General features: G+C 50.9%; 1 protein-coding gene across 1 annotated transcript in view; it reads right to left on the minus strand.

Annotated features, from left to right (window-relative positions):
- The window catches only part of chl1b (cell adhesion molecule L1-like b), a gene marked incomplete at both ends in the record, with an annotated part of 42,762 nt that extends 32,138 nt beyond the window's left edge, over positions 1 to 10,624 (minus strand). The window contains 10 exons of the mRNA XM_080548467.1: positions 26 to 137; positions 2,408 to 2,548; positions 3,292 to 3,423; positions 4,104 to 4,285; positions 5,069 to 5,180; positions 6,206 to 6,394; positions 6,579 to 6,701; positions 7,335 to 7,525; positions 8,191 to 8,299; positions 10,522 to 10,624. Coding sequence (XP_080404593.1) covers positions 26 to 137; positions 2,408 to 2,548; positions 3,292 to 3,423; positions 4,104 to 4,285; positions 5,069 to 5,180; positions 6,206 to 6,394; positions 6,579 to 6,701; positions 7,335 to 7,525; positions 8,191 to 8,299; positions 10,522 to 10,624 — 1,394 coding nt within the window. The remainder of the gene's footprint in view (positions 1 to 25; positions 138 to 2,407; positions 2,549 to 3,291; positions 3,424 to 4,103; positions 4,286 to 5,068; positions 5,181 to 6,205; positions 6,395 to 6,578; positions 6,702 to 7,334; positions 7,526 to 8,190; positions 8,300 to 10,521) is intronic.
- Between the last annotated feature and the right edge of the window lie 12,626 nt (positions 10,625 to 23,250).

Genomic DNA, 23,250 nt, shown 5'->3' on the forward strand with positions numbered 1-23,250 from the left:
AGAGAGACGACTCTACTCTACTCACCATGATATGGTGGAGGGAGGTGAGCTGAACACACTGCAGTGCATGGTCACCCCCCTCCCCTCCACGGCCGAGTACGCCAGCCCCTCCGCTGTCAGGATCATAGGAGGGAGATCTGGGAAATGGAAACATACACCCAGACCCAGTCAGCGACGCTTCAGTGTGTCAGACATGAATAAATGCCTCCTAAGGGATCTGGAGTAGCGGTGGTCTTTCACCTGAACACAGAGAGAGTCCACTAGCAGAGAGAGAGAGACTGGCAGAGAGAGAGAGAGACTAACAGAGAGTCTATAAATAGTTAGGAGAGCTAGGAGGAGTAGGGGGGAAAAACATGAGGCAGGTGAAGACTTGAGTGATGTGAAATTGCTGTTGTTATCTGTCTTGATGTTTAATTGCAATGCATGTAGGGAGAATAGACCGGCCTGTCAGGGTGGATTGTTATACAATTTGAAAAACACTGAAAATGAAAAGAGAAAATGAATGTGCAATAACACTATGTGCAATATGACAACCCTCGGGTACATAAGGTTCAGAGATAGGAAATGTTAGGATATGTATAGCATAGCATACACAGCAGTACAGCACAGTGTTTTATTTGTATAGTATAGTATAGTATAGTGGATAGTGTACATAGCCTTTATTTATGTAAACCAGCTCTTTTCCCTTCTTGTTTTTAGTTTTTTTTTCCTAGCACCAGGGGAGCCCCCCCTCCCAAATTTCGTTGTTTGGTACCTGTACTATATCAATGACAATAAAGACCATTCATTCATTCATTCATTCAAAAGAAAACCCTCCTTGAAACGTGTCTCTCCTCTCTCTCTTTCTGTCTCTCTGTCTCTCCTCTCTCTCTCTCTGTCTGTCTCTCTCTCTCTGTCTCTCCTCTCTCTCTCTCCTCTCTCTCTCTCTCTCTCTCTCTCTCTCTCATCTCTCTCTCCCTCCCCGTCCTTAACAAAGGCAGCAGCTGTGGCTCTGTCCGGCTTTATTAACTCAAGTGTCACCTTAACACACACACACACACACACAGACACACACGCACACACACACAGACACATACACACACACACCTTAACACACACACACACACACACACACCTTAACACACACACACACACAAAAAACTAATTTCTGAGAAGTGAAAGAGGGCATATTCTTTATCTGCTCTTATAAAAGCAGCACATTTTTGTCTTACGCCACCGAACCAACTCAAGAGACCTGCTAGCATAGAGATGCCTGAGGGATGATGGAGGAATAATGGAGGGATGATGGAGGGATGATGGAGGGATGATGGAGGGCTGGTCCGCACGGAGGGCAGCTAGATAACCTGTTTGGAGGAGAGCTGTCGCTCACACACACGGCCTCCCTCCACACAGCCGTGACAGCCGGAGGGCAGTGCCAACACCCGCCCTGCCAGCACCACCAGAACCGGCGCCAGCTCTCCAACCAGACACACAGAACCTCTCTCAGTCCAACCAGACACACAGAACCTCTCTCAGTCCAGACCAGACACACAGAACCTCTCTCAGTCCAACCCAGACACACACAGGACCTCTCTCAGTCTCAACCCAGACACACAGAACCTCTCTCAGTCTAACCCAGACACACAGAACCTCTCTCAGTCCAACCAGACACACAGAACCTCTCTCAGTCCAGACCAGACACACAGAACCTCTCTCAGTCCAACCCAGACACACACAGGACCTCTCTCAGTCTCAACCCAGACACACAGAACCTCTCTCAGTCTAACCCAGACACACATAACCTCTCTCAGTCCAGCCCAGACACACAGAACGTCTCTCAGTCCAACCCAGACACACAGAACCTCTCTCAGTCCAACCAGACACACAGAACCTCTCTCAGTCCAGCCCAGACACACAGAACCTCTCTCAGTCTAACCCAGACACACAGGACCTCTCTCAGTCCAACCCAGACACACAGAACCTCTCTCAGTCCAACCAGACACACAGAACCTCTCTCAGTCCAAACCAGACACACAGAACCTCTCTCAGTCTCCTCCCCTGGGTGTCTAACGCCCGTGTCTGTCAGCTCCACACAGACAGATGCCCCTGTCCCATCGCTAAGCAACACTGGCATTCTGTTTACTGCATATTTTCATCATCAGATGATATTCCTACTTTAGATAATGTGCTCTTTGGAATTAAGGGGGTGGTGGGGGGTGGGGGGGAGGCTGTGGGGGTGGTGGGAGGTGGATGGAGTCTGTAGGGTGAAGGCTGGGGGAGGTGGAGGCTGTAGGGTGGAGGCTGGGGGAGGTGGAGTCTGTAGGGTGAAGGCTGGGGGAGGTGGAGGCTGTAGGGTGGAGGCTGGGGGAGGTGGAGGCTGTAGGGTGAAGGCTGGGGGAGGTGGAGGTTGATATGAACATGTACTCACTCATGATCATGATGTTGGCGTTGGCCAGCAGGGTCCCGTGGCGGTTGGCAGCCTCACACTGGTACACGGCGCTGTCGGAGGCCTGGGCCTTGTGCAGCACGATGGTGTCCTCGAACACCTCCCGGCTGGACGCAGGCACCTCTGCAACCCACAACCCACAATGCAATGCTTTAACATTTTGATTGGTTGCTGACATGCGGACGAAAACACTAGACCGTGTCACATATAGAAGGCCACCCTATGTTAATGACCCCACCCACGGCTGTTCTAGTGTTAATGACCCCACCCACGGCTGTTCTCGTGTTAATGACCCCACCCATGGCTGTTCTAGTGTTAATGACCCCACCCATGGCTGTTCTAGTGTTAATGACCCCACCCATGGCTGTTCTAGTGTTAATGACCCCACCCATGGCTGTTCTAGTGTTAATGACCCCACCCACGGCTGTTCTAGTGTTAATGACCCCACCCATGGCTGTTCTAGTGTTAATGACCCCACCCACGGCTGTTCTAGTGTTAATGACCCCACCCATGGCTGTTCTAGTGTTAATGACCCCACCCATGGCTGTTCTAGTGTTAATGACCCCACCCATGGCTGTTCTAGTGTTAATGACCCCACCCATGGCTGTTCTAGTGTTAATGAACCCACCCACGGCTGTTCTAGTGTTAATGACCCCACCCATGGCTGTTCTAGTGTTAATGACCCCACCCATGGCTGTTCTAGTGTTAATGACCCCACCCATGGCTGTTCTAGTGTTAATGACCCCACCCATGGCTGTTCTAGTGTTAATGACCCCACCCATGGCTGTTCTAGTGTTAGTTGCAGGAACAACAGGTGAGGTTATTCCAGGTGTACAGGTGAGGCTAGCGGAGGTCGGAGGTCGTACCTTCAGGGGTCAGGCCGTTCACCCTCCAGGTGATGGTGGGCTGGGGGACGCCCGAGGCGGAGCACCTGATCAGAACCTCTGAGCCAATCATGTTCAGCTGGCTCTGTGGCTCAGACACCCACTGGGGAGGCTCTGGAGATACACACATCAGATACACACACATCAGATACACACACCACACACACATCACATACACACATCACATACACACACATCAGACACATCACACATCAGATACACACACACCAGATATACACACATCAGATACACACACATCACACACACACACCAGATATACACACACATCACATACACACACATCAGATACACACACCACACACACACACATCACATACACACACATCAGACACATCACACATCAGACACATCACACACCAGATATACACACATCAGATACACACACATCACACACACACACACATACACTTGGAGCCAATGTTGTCCTAAACGGTGACACCTAATATGCTCTGTAGATGGCGGTGTTTCCTATTAAAAAACCTCAGATAGACTTGATTGGGCTATGTGACTATGTCAGATGTCTATTATGCTTTCTAGCTGTTATTGATTGTAAGTCGCTTTGGAATAAGGCATCTGCTAAATGCCAAACATGTAAATGTAAATGTTATTGATTGGATGGCTTTTCAGTAAAACCCAATAGTGAGATTAAATCATATACATGTCCACTAAGCATGGATATTCATCATCAGACTTCATCACTCCATCACCTATCATCTACCTCCATCATCTACCTATCACTCCATCAGTCTGTATGCTGAGGTCAGGTGACTCACCCTCCACAGTGACATGGTAGTAGTGTGAAGACTCTCCATAATGGTTGGAGGCCTTGCACCTGTACTTCCCGCTGTCGTCCTCGTCCACCGCGGGGACGCTGAGCAGCTTGCCGTGGTTCCTCACCGTGGCCCTGGCGGCCATCTTGTGGTTCACCTTCACCCACTCGATCTTAGGCGTCGGGCTGAGAGACACAGAGGGCACAGAGACAGGGGTGGGTGACTTGGCTGATTAAATGGTTGATTTACACATGATTAGATTAGATTAGATTGGATTCAACTTTATTGACATCGCAGAGTACAAGTACTATACAACGAAATGCAGTTCAGCATCCAACCAGAAGTGCAAATATGGGGTGATGGGTAACTATGTCATATACAGAGGTAGTGTTGTCAACATCAGTATAGTTAGAGGTATATACAGTTATGGGCTATATACAGAGAGGTAGTTTATGTACAGTATCTAATGTACATAAGTATAAAGGAGCTATATCAGGAGACATGTGCAATGTGCAATATACAGTAGTTGAAAAGGTAGTAATGTAAACATCAGTAGTGCAGTAGTAAGGTTATAGAGTAGTAAGGTTATAGAGCAGTAAGGTTATAGAGTAGTAAGGTTATACAGTAGTAAGGTTATACAGTAGTAAGGTTATACAGTAGTAAGGTTATACAGTAGTAAGGTTATAGAGTAGTAAGGTTATAGAGTAGTAAGGTTATAGAGTAGTAAGGTTATAGAGTAGTAAGGTTATAGAGTAGTAAGGTTATAGAGTGATCACATTAACCAGGGATGAGCAGCCATCAAAGTATTGTCGTTGCCATCAAAGTATTGGCATGTTTCATCGTCATATCTGTAGCCAAATGGTTGATTTACACGTGATCACACAGTCAGTTGACATTCTTCTGTTCGCAGAGTGAGTCTTTGGTAACAGAGTGAGTCTTTGGTAACAGAGAGACGTGGTTTGACTTACAACCCCTCTGCGATGCACTCCAGTAGCAGCTCCTCTCCTTTCACCAGCCGTGTCTCTGTCCTGCCACCAGAGGGCGACAGCAGGCTAGGTCTCCTGTTGAGGAGGGCGTTAGCTGGAAACATGAAGATGAAGAGACAGTCAGGAATCTGTGTCTAGTAAACTGAACTGATGTATAAATCTGTTGTGTTTCTCAAGGAAAGGCAATATGATGAGTCCAACTCTTGTGCTGGCAACCAATAATGAATCTCCATAATTAAACACTTTGAGAATGGAAACAGAAAAGCATATTGTACTGTAAGACCAACAGGTGTGCTTAGACAGAGACGTGATATGAAATGTAACTCACCACCGCCAGAACTGCCACTTGACTTGGCTGAAATGGGAGGCGGGTAAAATATGAAATTATGCAAAACGAAAATCCCATAAACAAACACAATGAATAAGAGACAAACAAGTGACCTCAAATCAAAACGATGGCAAAATCAAACTTTGAAGATGCTGAGAATGATCTTCATGATCATAGTGACAATGCAGTGATTTCAAGCTTTTTCCCTGGAACCGGAAATCAATGTACATTTGGAAGATGATAAATGGTGATCATAATGGTCAAATGAAAGCCAACGGTCTAGGTTTTGTAGCTTTCAACACCCAAGGGACCCTTGTAAACGTAAACGTTCTCTGTGTTTAGTGCGGTTCATTATGGACTGGACTGACGTATATAGTCGTCTTATTCCAAAGCTCTTTACAACGGCCTCTCATTCACACACCAATGGTGAGGTAGGCAAGCTACCATGCAAGGCACCGGCCCACGCATTGGGAGCAATTTGGGGGTTCAGTGTCTTGCCCAAGGACACTTCGACATGCGGCCAGCCGGAGTTCGAAACCGCCGATCTGCCGACCTTGCGATCATTAGACGGCGGCTCTACCTCCTGAGACACAGCCTCTACCTCCTGAGACACAGCCTCTACCTCCTGAGACACAGCCTCTACCTCCTGAGACACAGCCTCTACCTCCTGAGACACGGCCTCTACCTCCTGAGACACAGCCTCTACCTCCTGAGACACAGCCTCTACCTCCTGAGACACAGCCTCTACCTCCTGAGACACAGCCGCCCCCAGAGCTACCCCTTCATTAGACAGGAAGTAGTAGACGTACTGCTGCTGACGATGACTGACATGGCGGTCTTCTGGACGATGGTGCGTATCCTGGGGAAGGCGGCGAAGCAGCAGTAGTCGGCGCGGCTGTCCTTCTCCAGGGCGTTGGAGAAGTAGAGGTCCCCGTTCAGCCCCATGGACACCCTCTCGTCCTGCTCTATGTGCTGGAGACCTGAGGAGAAGTTAACAACATCTCAGAACGTCTCAGAACATCTCAGAACATCACGTTTGAGCTACTGTATCTCCGTATAGCAGCAGAAGTTAACCACCAAGGTGTGATGGGTGTGTGGAGGTGTGTGGAGGTGTGTGGAGGTGTGTGGAGGTGTGGGTGTGTGGAGGACCTATTAGTCACCCACCTATAGTCATCCAGTAGATCTGCAGCGGAGGGATTCCTCTGGGAGGGTTGCATTCCAGGATCATCGGCTCGCCCTCCTCCACCTTGATGGGGTCGATCTTCTCTTTGAGGAACTTCGGAACATCTGACAAAACAAAACAAAACAAAAAAAGACAATTCATGAATCTATCAGCCATTTCAGGTAGTTGCTGTCTTCTCCAGCAGGTGGCAGTCTCCCCAATGCTTGTGTTTTGGTGCTGGGTTGTGTGTGAATTGGTGTTTGTGTTGATCTGAAAGCACCCAGAGAGTGAATCAAATCCTACAGCACATTTCTGAGACGTTCGGGGGGTAGAAATAGACGTCATTACTACTATTGTGGTGCTGGTGTTGTCAGCAGGGCTGAATGGTTGAAGCGCGGCCAGATTTAGTCACAGTTCCCCCCCGGGTGTGGATTTCTTTGAAGATTTATGTACTCTGCTTTGGAACAAAATGAGAAATGTACCCGGGGAAATGATAGAGAGCTCTAGATCACACTCCGTTCCTTTTCCCAGAGTGCACAGGGGCATATAGAATGAGAGAGAGCAACTGGGGGGGGTGGAGAGAGAATACTCTACCCCTCTAGAGTTTCAATGACTTTCTGCCACCGCCAATACAATGAACAGCCTGCGACGGGCAGCAGCTCACTCATTGCCGCTCTGCTGTGAGTCCCTGGCCCCTGAATCACTCTGAAGGGGGCTGTAATGGAGCTCCACAGGCGCCGCTGATGTATGCTACTCACGAGGAACAATGAACTCGATCTCCTCCGATATGGCGGTCCCCAGGGCGTTGGAGGCGTAGCAGCGGAAGGTTCCCTGGTACTCTGTGAGGTTGCCGGTGTTGGGGATCACGAACGTCCCCGAGTCGTCCTCCCGCGTCAGCCTCGGGTCCAGCAAGGGGTCGAACTCCACCCCGTTCTTCGTCCAACTGAATCTAATGAAAGAGAGAGAGAGAGAGAGGCAGTTGTTGGACTGCCCTTAAAATGGACTGCACTTATATATAGCACCTTTATCCAAAGCGCTTTACAACGGCCTCTCATTCACCCATTCACACACACATTCATGGCAAGCTATCATGTAAGGCGCCGGCCGGCCCGCTCACTGGGAGCAATTTGGGGTTCAGTGTCTTGCCCAAGGACACGCTACTTCCTGCGCCACAGCCAGCCTAGTTGTTCAATCTCTCACTTGTAACATTCAAATCTAGAAATCTAGAACCGTGATTCAAATCTAGAATCGTGATTTGAACAACCGACAGTTGTTCAATCTCTCACTGTTAATATTCAAATTCGAGAACTGTGAAAAAAAATTTGCTTGTTGTGAACGTGTAGAAGCAACATGTAGAATATGCTCCAAGTGTCCAAGGTTGGCTGTCAAGATGGCAAGATTCACACCATGAAATCAAAACACACACAAACAGAAAACTTAGCGCCAGCCAAGAGCGATGGTCTGTCTCTATCTACTGGGCTGCTAATAAGATCTCTGGGGTTTGTCTCTCTCTCTCTCTCTCTCTCTCTCTCTCTCTCTCTCTCTCTCTCTCTCTGTCTCTCTCTCTCTCTCCCATCTGCTGGGGATCGTAACTCTTTTCTCAGTACTACTTACTCTGGCAGGGGGTTCCCTTTGGCTTGGCATGTCATGGGGAAGTTCTCGTCGAAGGGGAAGGCGATCAGCGGGCTGGGGGACTGGGCTGTGATGGTGGGCATCTGCTCGACTAGGAGACAGACAGACAGACAGACAGTCAGACAGACAGACAGACAGAGACGCTCACACACGAGACACACCACATACGAGAGGACCGCTGCAAGGTTTCTACAGACATATGTCTCATGTTCAACAACATACGATGGGTTTATCTATCTATCTCCATAATGTTATGTTCTCATTTCGTTTAATGGTGTTGTATTGTTACTGTCAGCCGCACAGCTTGAGCTCGGCATGCTGTTCTTGGTCCGTGATTCACTTGTTCAAATGAGACAAGTCAGCGACAGTAGACATCAGTATCATCGTTCTAATGCTTTGGTCCGCATGTCGGCAACCAAATCAAAATGTTCAGACTTTTCTTTTGAAACTACTTTTCAACGTTGTTGAGAATCACAACACAAACTCGCTAGTCAAGCCAAAATACTGCAACAACGCAACGGATTGGGTGAGTAATCTGCTACACTGCTACCTAGTTAACTAGAACACTACTTTACATTGTTAGCAGGCTCACAAAACAAACTGTGTTAGTTGACTAGCGATGTGTCTTTGATTTTCACATTTTTCTAAAGGAAAGTCTGATCATTACATCAGATCCCGACACAAGGACCAAAGCATTAAAATGTGTCACAAATGTCACACATGGACAGTTGGGGTAGTGGTGGCCTAGTGGATAGTGAGTTGAGTTGAGTTCAAATCCCACCTGGCAACACCACACGAGTGAGCCCTTGAGTAAGGCACTTAGCCCTAAATGACTCCAGGGAGAATGTCCCTGTAATCTCTAATTGTCGCTTCGGTTAAAAGCGTCTGCTAAATGGTAAACATGTAAATGCAGACCAACCCAGTATTACATGTAGGTTTAGTGAGGACATGGAGGATGATGTCAATAAATGATTTTCAGAATTATCGTACACATGAGCACATCAGCCTTAAGAGATTAAAAGACTAAATAACTAATGTTGGCTAGACAATACTTACTGTTTACACGGGCTAAAACTAGAGAATCCAAGGCAGCCGTAAAAACAACAACAACCAATAACACAGACAGACGTTTAAACATGAGGATTAATAATAATCCTTTTTGTTCTAGACCTTTCTAAATTAATGTTATCACACATTTGTGGATGGAACACAACAGGAGATAATGTTAATTGCATTCATAATGATTCCTCGACATTAAAACGGTTAGTTCAGGATTTTGAATGTTATACAAGGATAAGTATTATATATAAACATGTCATCCGAACTGAGAACACTTCCTGGTTTGAAACACAGACACCCATTGCCTGACATCTGATACACATTGTTTCATCTGACCAGCTCCAAACCGAGTCGCCTGTATTTCAAGTCCTCTCAGCTCTAATAACACACTTCTATGTTTCTAACAGTGGGAATAACTAAGTGTTTTCATATCGACATGCAGGTTCAGACCGCAGAGACAGGATATGGCTGTAGAGTTTCTGGTGGAGGTGTTTATTTATTAAGTAGTGAGACTGAGAGCGTAGTGTGAATCTACTGTCTATACTTCCCCTACGTTTGATGCTCGCCAGCCCAGTAGTCGACAGTCAAGAATGTGTCCCAGACCGAGGGAAGTGTCTGCCTGAACCTTTAATAGAAACAATCCTGAACTATCCCTTTAATCTTCCCCACACATCAACATAAGTGTGCGTTGCATTTTCAGAAAACCTGTTTGAACTGTTCTTTCACGGTCGGGCCCTTAAGAGATATTTCTGAATAATTTAAAGGGAGAAAAAAACTTGATATCTGTTTCCAAGGAAACAGCAGCATACAGTACACAGCCCTAAGTAGTAAGAGAGTGAATAAATCTGATTTAAACCAGAAACAATTTCAAACCAAAAAGAGATACGTAGTGTTAAATACATTATGATGAGCCCATTTTAACATGATATCAACCTGTATGCTGTGTGACTACTTATTGGTACCAGAGGCAAGTGAATCAATGTAGTTCATAAACATAAGTGAATCACACATACTTTTGTAATTAACTGATTAATTAACAAACCTCTGGACACCATTCCCACCCCAGTGAGTGTAAAAGAGGGCTTAGCGTGTCGAAAGCAAAAGCCTTTTTGTAGCACTTAACAAATGAATTCCTACGGATGGCTAAGCCACTAAATAAGAAACAAAATCATTATACTACTACTTGTAAATTAGAGTATTTCATACGTAAGTGGCCGACCTCTGATTGGCTGGAGGAGTCGTCACTTAACTTACCCTCCAATGGGATGTCGATGGCGGCGGCGAGGTGGAAGGCACTGACGCAGGCGACCACGCCCATCAGGACAGCAGCCAATCCTGGACTTCTCTGACGCCTCATGGCTCCACGGCAGACGGCGATCTCAGAGTTCATGGATGGAGGAGGAGGATGTGATCTGCACACGAGCTGCTCTCTCTCTCTCTCTCTCTCTCCAAAGCTTCAGTTCATCTCTTTGGCATGCAGAAGACGTGGGACCTGTGAGAGCACAGATGAGACAGACACAGGCCATGAATACACCCACAGACAGACAGGCAGGCAGGCAGGCAGGCAGGCAGGCAATCCCCCCACCAAACCCCAGGTGGCTGAGAGCTTCTCTCTGCTCCGCCAGGCTGAGACACACAGACACACACAGACACACAGACACACAGACACACACAGACACACACACACAGACACACAGACACACAGAGACACAGACACACAGACACACACAGACACACAGACACACACACACACACACACACAGACACACAGACACACAGACACACACAGACACACACAGACACACAGACACACACAGACACACAGACACACAGACACACACAAACACACACACACACAGACACACAGACACACAGACACACAGACACACACAGACACACAGACACACAGACACACACAGACACACACAGACACACAGACACACAGGCACACAGACACACAGACACACAGACACACAGACACACAGACACACACAGACACACAGACACACAGATACACAGACACACAGACACACAGACACACACACACACACACACACACACACACACACACACACACACACACACAGACACACAGACACACAGACACACAGACACACTCCTCCTCGAGCACAGCAGTCTCACTTGCCTCAGCAGAGACCACATCCTGTGCTGCTTTTTTGCATCAAATGCTTCTCTGACAAAAGAATATCCATATCCAAGCTTTATATATCACCCCTTCTCCCCAAGGGGACGACTCTTCTTTTCTGTTTTCTTGTTTATTGTCTGTCGGGGGGTTGTTGTGTAGCAGAGGGAGTGAATAATAAACTAAATATGTGCGGCCGCCTGTGGATATATTAATGCACGGCAGATATTCCCAGATTCAACAGAGAATTATGAATTCATTCCCACAAAGGAGGGGAGAAGATTTACATCATTAAGACCCGGCGGAGGCAACGCGCCTTCTGCCACGAGGCTGGTGGTGTGTTGTTGTTGTGTTGTTGTTGTGTTGTTGTTGTTGTGTTGTTGTGGTTGTTGTGTTGTTGTGGTGTTGTGTTGTTTGTGGGCTTGGCTTTGAACGTTCAAACAAACGAACACAGTCGTGTTTATCTATGAAGGCTGCAGACGCGTCTGTCAGGAGGCTGCTGGGTAATAATGCACATGGTAATAACACACATGGTTATAACACACATGGTTGCCACCGCAGGCTGGGCTGCCTGCTGTCTGACAGACTGGGGGGACGCACAGCTCAGGGTCCGATTCCTCACACAGACCAATGGCTTGGAGCAGGAGGTGGAAATGGTGGTGGTGGTGGTGGTAATGGAGGTGGAAATGGTGGTGGAAATGGTGGTGGAAATGATGGTGGTGGTGGTGGAGGAGGTGGTGGTGGTGGTGGAGGTGGAGGAGGTGGAAATGCTGGTGGTGGTGATGGTGGAGGTGGTGGTGGTAGTAGAGGTGGCGGTAATGGTGGTGGTGGTGATGATGGAGATGGTGGAGGTGGTGGTTGTAATGGTGGTGGTGGTGGTAATGATGTTGGAGGTGGTGGTTGTAATGGTGGTGGAGGTGGTAATGATGGTGGAGGTGGTGGTAATGATGGTGGTGGTGGTGGTGGTAATGATGGTGGAGGTGGTGGTGGTAATGGTAGTGGTGGTGATGATGGGGATGGTAGTGGTGGGGGAGAGATGCTATGTGCAGGAATGTTCACCTCATACAGCATTGTTACCTCCGACACGTCTGTGTGAATCTCCTGGGCGTCAGTCAGTTCATTAGCCTGCCTGGCTGTGACCCAGGTCGCTAGCTTATTCTGGTCTCGCCTCTAATTAGTTAAACACAGAGCGGTGAGGAGCAGATGCACAAACAGCCCATGATTGTTTTTATTCTTCCAAAAGCGAGGAGAAGGAGTTTGTGCTCCATCATAATAAGGTACACCAACAAACGGAAAATAGTCATCACAAGCGTACACACATCCAGTAATTACAGCTGGTCGGAGAGCTGGTGCCATCCTTCATGTTGATGATAGGGGCTTCCAATTAATGCCAAAAAAGGGGCTTTGTGCTGGCAGAGTGAATCCCTGTGTGTGTCAAAGCTTTTCATTTCGGCAGGAACCAAACCGGACACGAGAGAGAGAGAAAGCCAAGCTCCAGCAACTCCGACAATTTGCAGAAAACATTTTTTCTTTTTTTCTTCTTCTTTCTAATCTACTCCGTCGGTTAACAAATTCAATAGGAAACACCGGGGTCAAACGCCAGTTCAGGAAAAGTAATTGAATAATTGACCAGGGAGAGAGAGAGAGAGAGAGAGAGAGAGAGAGAGAGAGAGAGAGAGAGAGAGAGAGAGAGAGAGAGAGAGAGAGAGAGAAAAGAGTCGATTTAATTAATTTCTTTGCAAGGGGCTTCTGTTTTCAGATGGACGTGCACCCTGAACTCTGTCCTCCGCGTCTCACGCTAATGGTATCAACTCAGCCTGGCGCCTTTGTGACTCAAATCGGGTTATTCCGACCCCTTTTCGCTGACCTCTCTGATGTCACCGGTGGAGCCGCCGCGGACACAAAGTGTGCAATATATATCCCCCCTTCAGCACAATACGAGGCCATTGACTTTCTTTCAAAACCCCCGAGATTGCCATTGGCTCTGTTGATGATCCACGAGTGGAGAGAAAAGCCCCGGGGGTTCATCTGTTGCTCCCGTGTCAGTCTCTCTCTCCCTCACACGGGTGGGTTATATTGTCGAGGCCCAGACGCGGATGAAAAGGTAGGATGTCGTCGTGCTAATTGGCTTTGTGGCTCGTGCTTTGTCGGTGAGGTCGTACGAGTTTAAAGAGGGGTACATTTTGCAAGGGAGACAATGTGCTCTCATTACATAATTGTGCTTTGGAGCCCCGAAGCCTTTTATCAACCTAACACCACTTAAATGGATTAAGGGGTTTTGTTCGAACTGCGCTTGATCACGTGCCATCTGAATTAATTTGGTTCCCCCCGCCACCCCCCCTCCACCCCCTTCGTTGAGCATTTAGTAAGATCCAACTCGGGCCATCTGGTCAAGGGAGGTTGATGAGACGCAGGACTATAAGCTGCTGGGAGCTGTGATTCATGAGTCCTACAGGCAGCGGTATAGACGCCTATATGACACACAGTTGACTGGCCTGCAGGCTAGCCTGGTTTAACGCCCCAGGCGGGTCTTAATCCCCCCCCCCTCCTCCTTCAGAGGTAACAGAGGCAGGAAGAGTCTGAGACTGATGAAGATGAAGACGGCGGGAGGTTAAACGCTGCTCGCCCTGGGAAGGCCGAGGTGAACTCTGACCTCCCTTAGACGAGGCTCAGGGGACTGACGATGTAGGGTGAAGGGAGGGAGGTATAGGGTGGAGGGAGTCTAGCGGATAGTGAGTTGGACTGGGCTGATCGAAAGGTTGTGAGTTCAAAATCCCGCCTGAAACACCACCACTCAGCCCTCAGTTAGGCCAGGGGGGGAATGTCCCTGTAATTGTAAATCACTTCGGATTAAAAGCGTCCCAGAAAAAGAAAAAAAAATGCAGGGAAGGTGGAGGAAGATGTAGGCAGGGTGGAGGGAGATGGAGGGAGGGTGGAGGGAGATGGAGGGAGGGTGGAGGGAGATGGAGGGAGGTGGAGGGAGGGTGGAGGGAGATGGAGGGAGATGGAGGGAGGGTGGAGGGAGATGGAGGGAGATGGTGGGAGGTGGAGGGAGGGTGGAGGGAGATGGAGGGGGGGGGTGGAGGGGAGATGGAGGGGGGGTGGAGGGAGATGGAGGGGGGGGTGGGGGGTGGAGGGGTGGGGGGGGGGGGGTGGAGGGAGATGGAGGGAGGGTGGAGGGAGATGGAGGGAGGGTGGAGGGAGATGGAGGGAGGGGTGGAGGGAGATGGAGGGAGATGGAGGGAGGGGGGGAGGGAGATGGAGGGGGGGGTGGAGAGGGAGGTGGAGGGAGGGTGGAGGGAGATGGAGGGGGGGTGGAGGGAGCTGGAGGGGGGGTGGAGGGAGATGAGGGAGATGGAGGGAGGGTGGAGGGAGGGTGGAGGGAGATGGAGGGGGGGTGGAGGAGATGGAGGGGGGGGGGGAGGGAGATGGAGGGGGGGTGGAGGGAGATGGAGGGAGGGTGGAGGGAGATGGAGGGGGAGGGTGGAGGGAGATGGAGGGAGGGTGGAGGGAGATGGAGGGAGGGTGGAGGGAGATGGAGGGGGAGGGTGGAGGAGATGGAGGGAGGGGTGGAGGGAGATGGAGGGAGGGGGGGAGGGAGATGGAGGGGGGGTGGAGGGAGATGGAGGGAGATGGAGGGAGGGAGATGGAGGGAGATGGAGGGAGATGGAGGAGATGGAGGGAGGGGGGAGGGAGATGGAGGGAGGGTGAGGGAGATGGAGGGAGGGGGGAGGAGATGGAGGGAGATGGAGGAGATGGAGGAGGGGGGAGGGAGATGGAGGGAGGGTGGAGGGAGATGGAGGAGATGGAGGAGGGGGGAGGGAGATGGAGGGGGGGTGGAGGGAGATGGAGGGAGGGTGGAGGGAGATGGAGGGAGGGTGGAGGGAGGGTGGAGGGAGATGGAGGGAGGGTGGAGGGAGATGGAGGGGGGTGGAGGGAAGATGGAGGGAGGTGGAGGGAGATGGAGGAGATGGAGGGAGATGGAGGGAGGTGGAGGGAGGGTGGAGGGAGATGAGGGAGGGTGGAGGGAGATGGAGGGAGGTGGAGGGAGGGTGGAGGGAGATGGAGGGAGGTGGAGGGAGGGTGGAGGGAGATGGAGGGAGATGGAGGAGGGTGGAGGGAGATGGAGGAGGGTGGAGGGAGATGGAGGGAGGTGGAGGGAGATGGAGGGGGGGGTGGAGGGAGATGGAGGGGGGGGTGGAGGGAGATGGAGGGGGGGTGGAGGGAGATGGAGGGGGGGTGGAGGGAGATGGAGGGGATGGAGGGAGATGGAGGAGATGGAGGGAGATGGAGGGGGGGTGGAGGGAGATGGAGGGAGATGTAGGAGTGTGGAGGGAGATGGAGAGGGGGTGGAGGGAGATGGAGGGAGATGGAGGGAGATGGAGGGAGATGGAGGGGGGGTGGAGGGAGATGGAGGGGGATGGAGGGAGGGTGGAGGGAGATGGAGGGAGGTGGAGGGAGATGGAGGGAGGGTGGAGGGAGATGGAGGGGGGGTGGAGGGAGAAGGAGGGTGGAGGAGATGGAGGGAGATGGTGGGAGGTGGAGGGAGGGTGGAGGGAGATGGAGGGGGGGTGGAGGGAGATGGAGGGGGGGTGGAGGGAGATGGAGGGGGGGGGGTGGAGGGAGATGGAGGGGGGGGTGGAGGGAGATGGAGGGAGGGTGGAGGGAGATGGAGGGAGGGTGGAGGGAGGGTGGAGGGAGATGGAGGGAGGGTGGAGGGAGATGGAGGGAGGGTGGAGGGAGATGGAGGGGGGGGGTGGAGGGAGATGGAGGGGGGGGGTGGAGGGAGATGGAGGGAGGGTGGAGGAGATGGAGGGAGGGTGGAGGAGGGTGGAGGGAGATGGAGGGAGGGTGGAGGAGATGGATGGAGATGGAGGGAGGGGGGGAGGAGATGGCGGGGGGGTGAGGAGATGGAGGGAGGGTGGAGGGAGATGGAGGAGGGTGGAGGGAGGGTGGAGGGAGATGGAGGGAGGGTGGAGGGGATGGAGGGAGGGTGGAGGGAGATGGAGGGGGGGTGGAGGGAGATGGAGGGAGATGGAGGGAGATGGAGGGAGGTGGAGGGAGATGGAGGGAGATAGAGGGAGGTGGAGGGAGGGTGGAGGGAGATGGAGGGAGGGTGGAGGGAGATGGAGGGAGGTGGAGGAGGGTGGAGGGAGATGGAGGGAGGTGGAGGGAGGGTGAGGGGGAGATGGAGGAGATGAGGGAGATGGAGGGAGGGTGGAGGGAGGGTGGAGGGAGATGGAGGGAGGGTGGAGGGAGATGGAGGGGGGTGGAGGGAGATGGAGGGGGGGGGTGGAGGGAGATGGAGGGGGGGGGTGGAGGGAGATGGAGGGAGGGTGGAGGGAGATGGAGGGAGGGTGGAGGGGAGATGGAGGGAGGGTGGAGGGAGATGGAGGGGGTGTGGAGGGAGATGGAGGGAGATGGAGGGAGATGGAGGGAGATGGAGGGGGGGTGGAGGGAGATGGAGGGAGGGAGATGGAGGGGGGTGGAGGGAGAGATGGAGGGAGATGGAGGGAGGGTGGAGGGAGGATGGAGGGAGGTGGAGGGAGGGTGGAGGGAGATGGAGGAGATGGAGGGAGGGTGAGGAGATGGAGGGAGATGGCGGAGGTGGAGGGAGGTGGAGGGAGATGAGAGGGTGGAGGGAGATGAGATGGGAGGTGGAGGGAGGGTGGAGGGAGATGGAGGGAGGTGGAGGGAGGGTGGAGGGAGATGGAGGGAGGGTGGAGGGAGGGTGGAGGGAGATTGGAGGAGGGTGGAGGGTTAGAGGAGATGGAGGGGGGGTGGAGGGAGATGGAGGGGGGGTTGGAGGGAGATGGAGGGGGGGTGGAGGGAGATGTAGATGGATCAGGAGGACCAGACTGGTTCATGTCCAACCTAGCGTCTTGCTTTGAACCTCTCTGACTGATCCAGCGTGTTCTAGAGTGTTCTCTCACACTCTCACCCCTCATCCATAGCAGCTGCCGCGGCGTGCAGGACCCATCCCTCATTCAGAAGGAGCGCCAGGCACCATGAGTAATACCGTGCGGGGAAAATGTGGCTGGCAGATTGAGCGTTGCGTCTCTCTCTCCAGCGCTGTGCCTCTACCTGCTGCGTGGCGTGATGGAGGAGCCCTGTCTCTGTAATGCAACCCTGAGGCTGCACCCTGATCCAAAGTCTCCATCCTCCTCCTTCTCCTCCTCCTCCTCCTCCTCCTCCCCCTCCTCCTCCTCCTCCCTCTCCTCGTCCTCATCCTCTTCCTCCACCTCCTCCTCCTCCTCCTCCCCCTCCCCCTCCTCCTCCTCCTCCACCCCCCTCCTCCTCCTCTCCTCCTCCTCCTCCCCCTCCTCCTCCATCCTCCCTCCTCCTCCTCCCCCTCCTCCTCCTCCCCTTCCCCTTCCTCCTCCTCCTCCTCCTCCTCCTCCTCCTCCCCCCTCCTCCTCCTCCTCCTCCCCTTCCCCTTCCTCCTCCTCCTCCTCCTCCTCCTCCTCCCCCCTCCTCCTCCTCCTCCTCCATCCTCCTCCTTCCTCCTCCTCCTCCTCCTCCTCCTCTCCTCCTCACAAGGAAGCGTTACTGCACAGTTTCCACGCTGGCACGCTCTCTATCACTTCCCTCTCTCTCACGCCTCAGCCATCTGCGCTGGCATGCAGTCCTAACCTTGACCCAACACACCAATGACGCTTCTAAAGGGGTTTGCTGTTGAAATACTGTAGATTGTTTATTATTATTATTTCCTTAGTAACTTAGTGTCCTCCTTTCATGACTTGTCCTAGATATGTGCGTTCTACCACCCAGTATCCTTACATCTTCAAAATCACATCAGGATAAGCTAGTATGAAGCTATTTAGCAGTTTTGCTATGTAGGAGGCAGGCTGATTTACAAGACGGGCCAGGCTAGTGGTCGTTGTGTGTAAGTAGCAGCTTCCCATTGTAAAGACTATGGTCATTTGACCCCCGAGGCGGCTCTTATAGTACCTACAATATACTTTTCCCCCATGTCCCATACTCCTCATTTACCGGCCCCCCAAAGCTAACTCAGCATTCATCTCAGAGATGCACGACCTTCTCTCTACACTTTGCTCAACCTCAACAAACATCATAATCATTGGAGATATGAACATTCATGTTGACACCCCCTCCTGTCAGGGTCAGGTCACCAACGACCTCCTGATGACAGCAGATACTGGCTCCCCATCCCTCCTCATTCTCCTGGATTTAACAGCAGCTTTTGACACCGTGGACCACACATCCTCCTTCACCGTCTGCACTCCACCATTGCCTCTCTGACACTGTCCACAACTGGTTCACCTCATACCTCACTGGCAGAACTGAGCACGTCACCCTGGGAAAGGCGAAATCCCACACCCACAACGTCACCTGCGGTGTCCCCCAAGGCTCGGTGCATCCTCAAATCACTTCACTGGCTCCCCGTCTCCCTCAGAATTGAATTCAAGGTCTCCCTCCTCACCCACCAGTGCATCCATGGAACTGCCCCCCCCCTACCTCAAGGAACTCCTCCATACCCCTCAGACCTCCTCACGCACCCTCCGTTCTACTGCCACCAACCTCCTCAAGACCCCCAGGACCAAGCTCCGCACCATGGAGATCGGGCCTTCTGCTCGGCTGCTCCCAGGCTGTGGAATGCTCTCCCTGACCACCTAAAGGCACCACAGTCTGTGGATGCTCTTAAACCAGGCCTTAAAACCCACCTTTTTAATAGAGCCTTTTATTAGCCTTTTAATTGATGTTTTTTGCTTTATCTTACTGTGTTGTAGCACTCTGAGATTTTATATGTAAAGTGATTTTATAAATAAAATGTATTATTATTATTATTATTATTATTATTATTATTATTATTATTACAATACGTCTGTTCTAGTGTTAATGAACCATCCATTAGAAGTTGCAGCGCCTCCAGGGTCACTTCCCCAGCAGGGCTCCTATGTGACAGACGGGCTGTTCAGGACTACTGTAGTCGTGTGTGTGTGTGTGTGTGTGTGTGTGTGTGTGTGTGTGTGTGCCTGTAATGGGATTAAACAGATCCTCTCCTTGTCAAACCGGATTAAAATATTCTGCTACTAAAGAGGAGCGATGGCAAGACAGCAGCAACACGCTCCACACACACACACACTCACACACTCACACACTCTCACTCACACACACAACACACACTCTCACACACTCTCACTCACACACGCACACCACGCACGCACGCACGCACGCACGCACGCACACACACACACACACACACACACACACACACACACACACACACACACACACACACACACACACACACACACACACACACACACACACACACACACTCACTCACCTCACTCACTCACACACACACACACACACACACACACACACACACACACACACCACACACACACACTCTTGCTAATACCTCAGCGAAACCCTTTAATCACTGAAGAACAATTAAAAAACAGGAAAATTGATTAACATTAAGCAGCAGTAATTAGCCAGCAGTTCCGTTGCGAGTAATTAGAACATTTTCTTTTTTTGTTGGGCTCTGTTGTGTGTTTGCGAGGTAAATCGCTCATTAAGTTCAGAAACGACTCGAGACTTCCTCTGTGAACACGCTGATGGTTTAGCCTGCGTGGGGAGCCGGTCTTGCATTTTTTAAAAGGTTTTGGGATTTGGATGTTTTTGTTAATTTACGACTACTACTTCTTACATTCACGCTACCCTCATTTCCTCTTCATCTGCGGACGGTTTTACGTTCTAACGTCTGGCCGACAGGCAGGAACGGGCTCCTCTGTGTGTGTGTGTGTGTGTGTGTGTGTGTGTGTGTGTATGTGTGTGTGTGTGTGTGTGTGTGTATGTGTGTGTGTGTGTGACTGTGTGTGTGTGTGTGTGTGTGTGTGTGTGTGTGACTGCTGCTCATGTATTATTAACACACTCAAGCAGTGGGAGCAAAACAGGAACAAGCTCCTTAACGAGATTAGAAAGTCAGAGCAGTATTAAATAATAACCTTTTCTAATTGCGAGTTGGCTCGACTCCATTCTGCCTGAGCTTGCCTGCCACGCAACCAACGGTTCAATTACCACGCCATTAATGTTTCAGGAGTCTGTGCAGAGAGCAGGTGGATGGGGACTCGGAGTGGAGCTGAGGTTGGAACTGGGGCTGGGGCTGGGGCTGGGGTTGAGGTTAGGGCTGAGGCTGGGGTTGGGATTGAGGTTGGGGTTAGGACTGGGGTTGGGGCTTCGGGCTGGGGTTGAGGTTAGGGCTGGGGCTGGGGCTGGGGTTGGGTGTCTGGGGGTGGAGTTGAGGTTAGGGTTGAGGTTAGGGTTGGACTGGTGCTGGGGAGGTGGAGGTTAGGGCTGGGGCTGGAGCTGGGGAGTGGAGGTTAGGGCTGGGGTTGAGGTTGGGGGCTGGGGCTGGGGAGTTGAGGTTATGCCTGGGGTTGGGGTTGGGGCTGGGGGCTGGGGTGGAGTTGGATAAATGAGCTGAGGGAGCGGGGATGTGGAGGAATGACGCGTGGCTGTTAGATGGATGGACAGTTATGAAGTGGTTTCACTGATGAACTGCAGGGTCAGTGAACTCCGTCCCAGCGGAGAGATGACAAATGACCCCGCTGACCTCACGTGACCTGTGGTGACCAAGAGACCGAGACACGTCCCTGGGTGACACAACCATACACGACTGGAAACTCATGGGAATCAATTTTCAGGCCAGAAAAAAAACGTTATATCTTTGCAATCGATCAAATTTCAGGACCCTCCTTTCATGACTTGTCCTAGATATGTGCCTTCTACCACCCAGTATCCTTACATTTTCATCAGGATAAGCTAGTATGAAGCTATTTTGCTGTTGTTTTTTCTGTGTAGGAGGCAGACTAATTTACAAGAAGCCTCAACTAGTGATCTGTGTGTGTTGGTAGCAGCTTCCATTGTAAAGACTATGGCCATTTGATCCCAAGGCGGCGGCTCTTATAGTAGGTGAAATAGACACGGCTGTTCTAGTGTTAAACATCAACCGGAATAATAAAGCAACAGTAATGACTAACAACAGTAGAGAGCCTTACAGTAGCATCATCCTTCTTCGGAAACCCTTCCTGTATTTCTTTCTGCATAACATCATCATTTCCAATGAACCCCCCCCCAAAAAACAACAACACTGGATGAAGAGATACAGCTGGCTGCTGGTCTGCGTTCCCTCAGGTTCCTCCTAGCGTTTCCGGACCTGTCTTATTAGCCTGACTGATTACAGTCTCGTTCAGGAGTAACAGAGAGGTAAGGGCTTTTCTCTCTCTCTCTCTCTGCTCGCCTAATGAGTTGTTCCTTTGTGCTGCTAGCTGCTAAAAGCTTTGGGTTCGTCTCTGTGAAATATGGAGGCCTGCTGAGCATATTAAGGCACAGCGGGCACATAAACTGTGGAGTACATACCCTGTGTGTGTGTGTGTGTGTATGTGTGTGTGTGTGTGTGTACATACCCTGCCGCAATCTCCTCCGAGCTCCAACTCCCCATTACTCTTCATTTAAATATGGGGGAAATCTAACTACGGGACCGCCTGCATAAATTCATTCGTGGAATGACACACCAGCGTACGGTAATTTGACGTGAGGCACCAAAGCGTGTCGACAACAACACAATTATAACGTATGAATAACTGGAGTAGAAATCTTGAGAGCTATGTTGTCTGAGAGACCTCACGGGCGGTGCTGACAGTTCTTTGAGACGGCAGCAAAGATATCAATATTAACGTCTCGCGTGGGTCGGTCTACAGCCGATATGCTTCAGAAGGTATATGGCTCCTGCTTTGCAGAATATGACATTATAGTTATAGTCTCCCTAGCATTAGCTCTCTTTGAAGTCCTGAGTCACAGAGGTAGGCAGGTATATGCCTCATGCCCATGACAATAATCATATTAATCTGTGATCCCCTCTGAGAAGCAGCCAGCGGTGAGATGGTTGAGAGCTTGGGACTGTGGGGACAGACAGGGATATGAACTAGCAGCAGCAGCAGCAGCGAGGTCCTTCACACTTTGATTCACTCCATCCCACTGATGTCGGCAATTTCCCAGGATGAAACTGTGCCACAGTCAGACATGATGGATGAGGACTTATATCGCAAATCCACACCTTCCGTCAAAACCCCCCGAAGCAATTTACTTCTTCCATCCAAAAACCAAAGAATTTCTGATTCCCCTCAACACAGGAACAGTACAGAGAGAGTAGGCCTATATTGATTGCAACAGGGATAAAGACAAGAAAGAAAGAAAACAGGCTGTGTTGATATATTTTTTCTGTCCCCTAAAGTGTCTTTTTTGGGGGGGTCGTTGAAAATGCCTCCAGTCTGTGATTTATAGATAGTACAGTATGGGATGAGAGCAGTTCATTGTATAGTACTTCCTGGGTTTTACTGCAGCACATCTGGACAATGTTCACTCTGAGATCTGTTTGACACGGTTTGTCGGATGCTCCGGGGCTAACCGTCTCCAACATGCTATGTACTGTGTCCAACATGCTAGGGGGTTGTAGGGAGGTAGCATGGGTATGTGCTGTGGTGGTTGTGGCGGCTGTGTCTCAGGAGGTAGAGGCTGTGTCTCAGGAGGTAGAGCTGGCGTCTAATGATCGCAAGGTTGGCAGATCGACGGTTCGAGCCCTGGCTGGCCACATGTCGAGGTGTCCTTGGTCAAGACACTGAACCCCAAATTGCTCCCAGTGAGCGGGCCGGCGCCTTGCATGGTAGCTTGCTGCCATTGGTGTGTGAATTTGTGTGAGAATGGGTGAATGAGAGGCCGTTGTAAAGCGCTTTGGAATAGGAGCCATATAAGCTATATTATGTGTTCTGGTCCTGACTCTCCAAATGCTACGGGGTTGTGGGGAGAGA

This window comes from Nansenia antarctica (assembly GCF_963989245.1).
Source record: "Nansenia antarctica genome assembly, chromosome: 18".
Lineage (NCBI taxonomy): Eukaryota > Metazoa > Chordata > Actinopteri > Argentiniformes > Microstomatidae > Nansenia > Nansenia antarctica.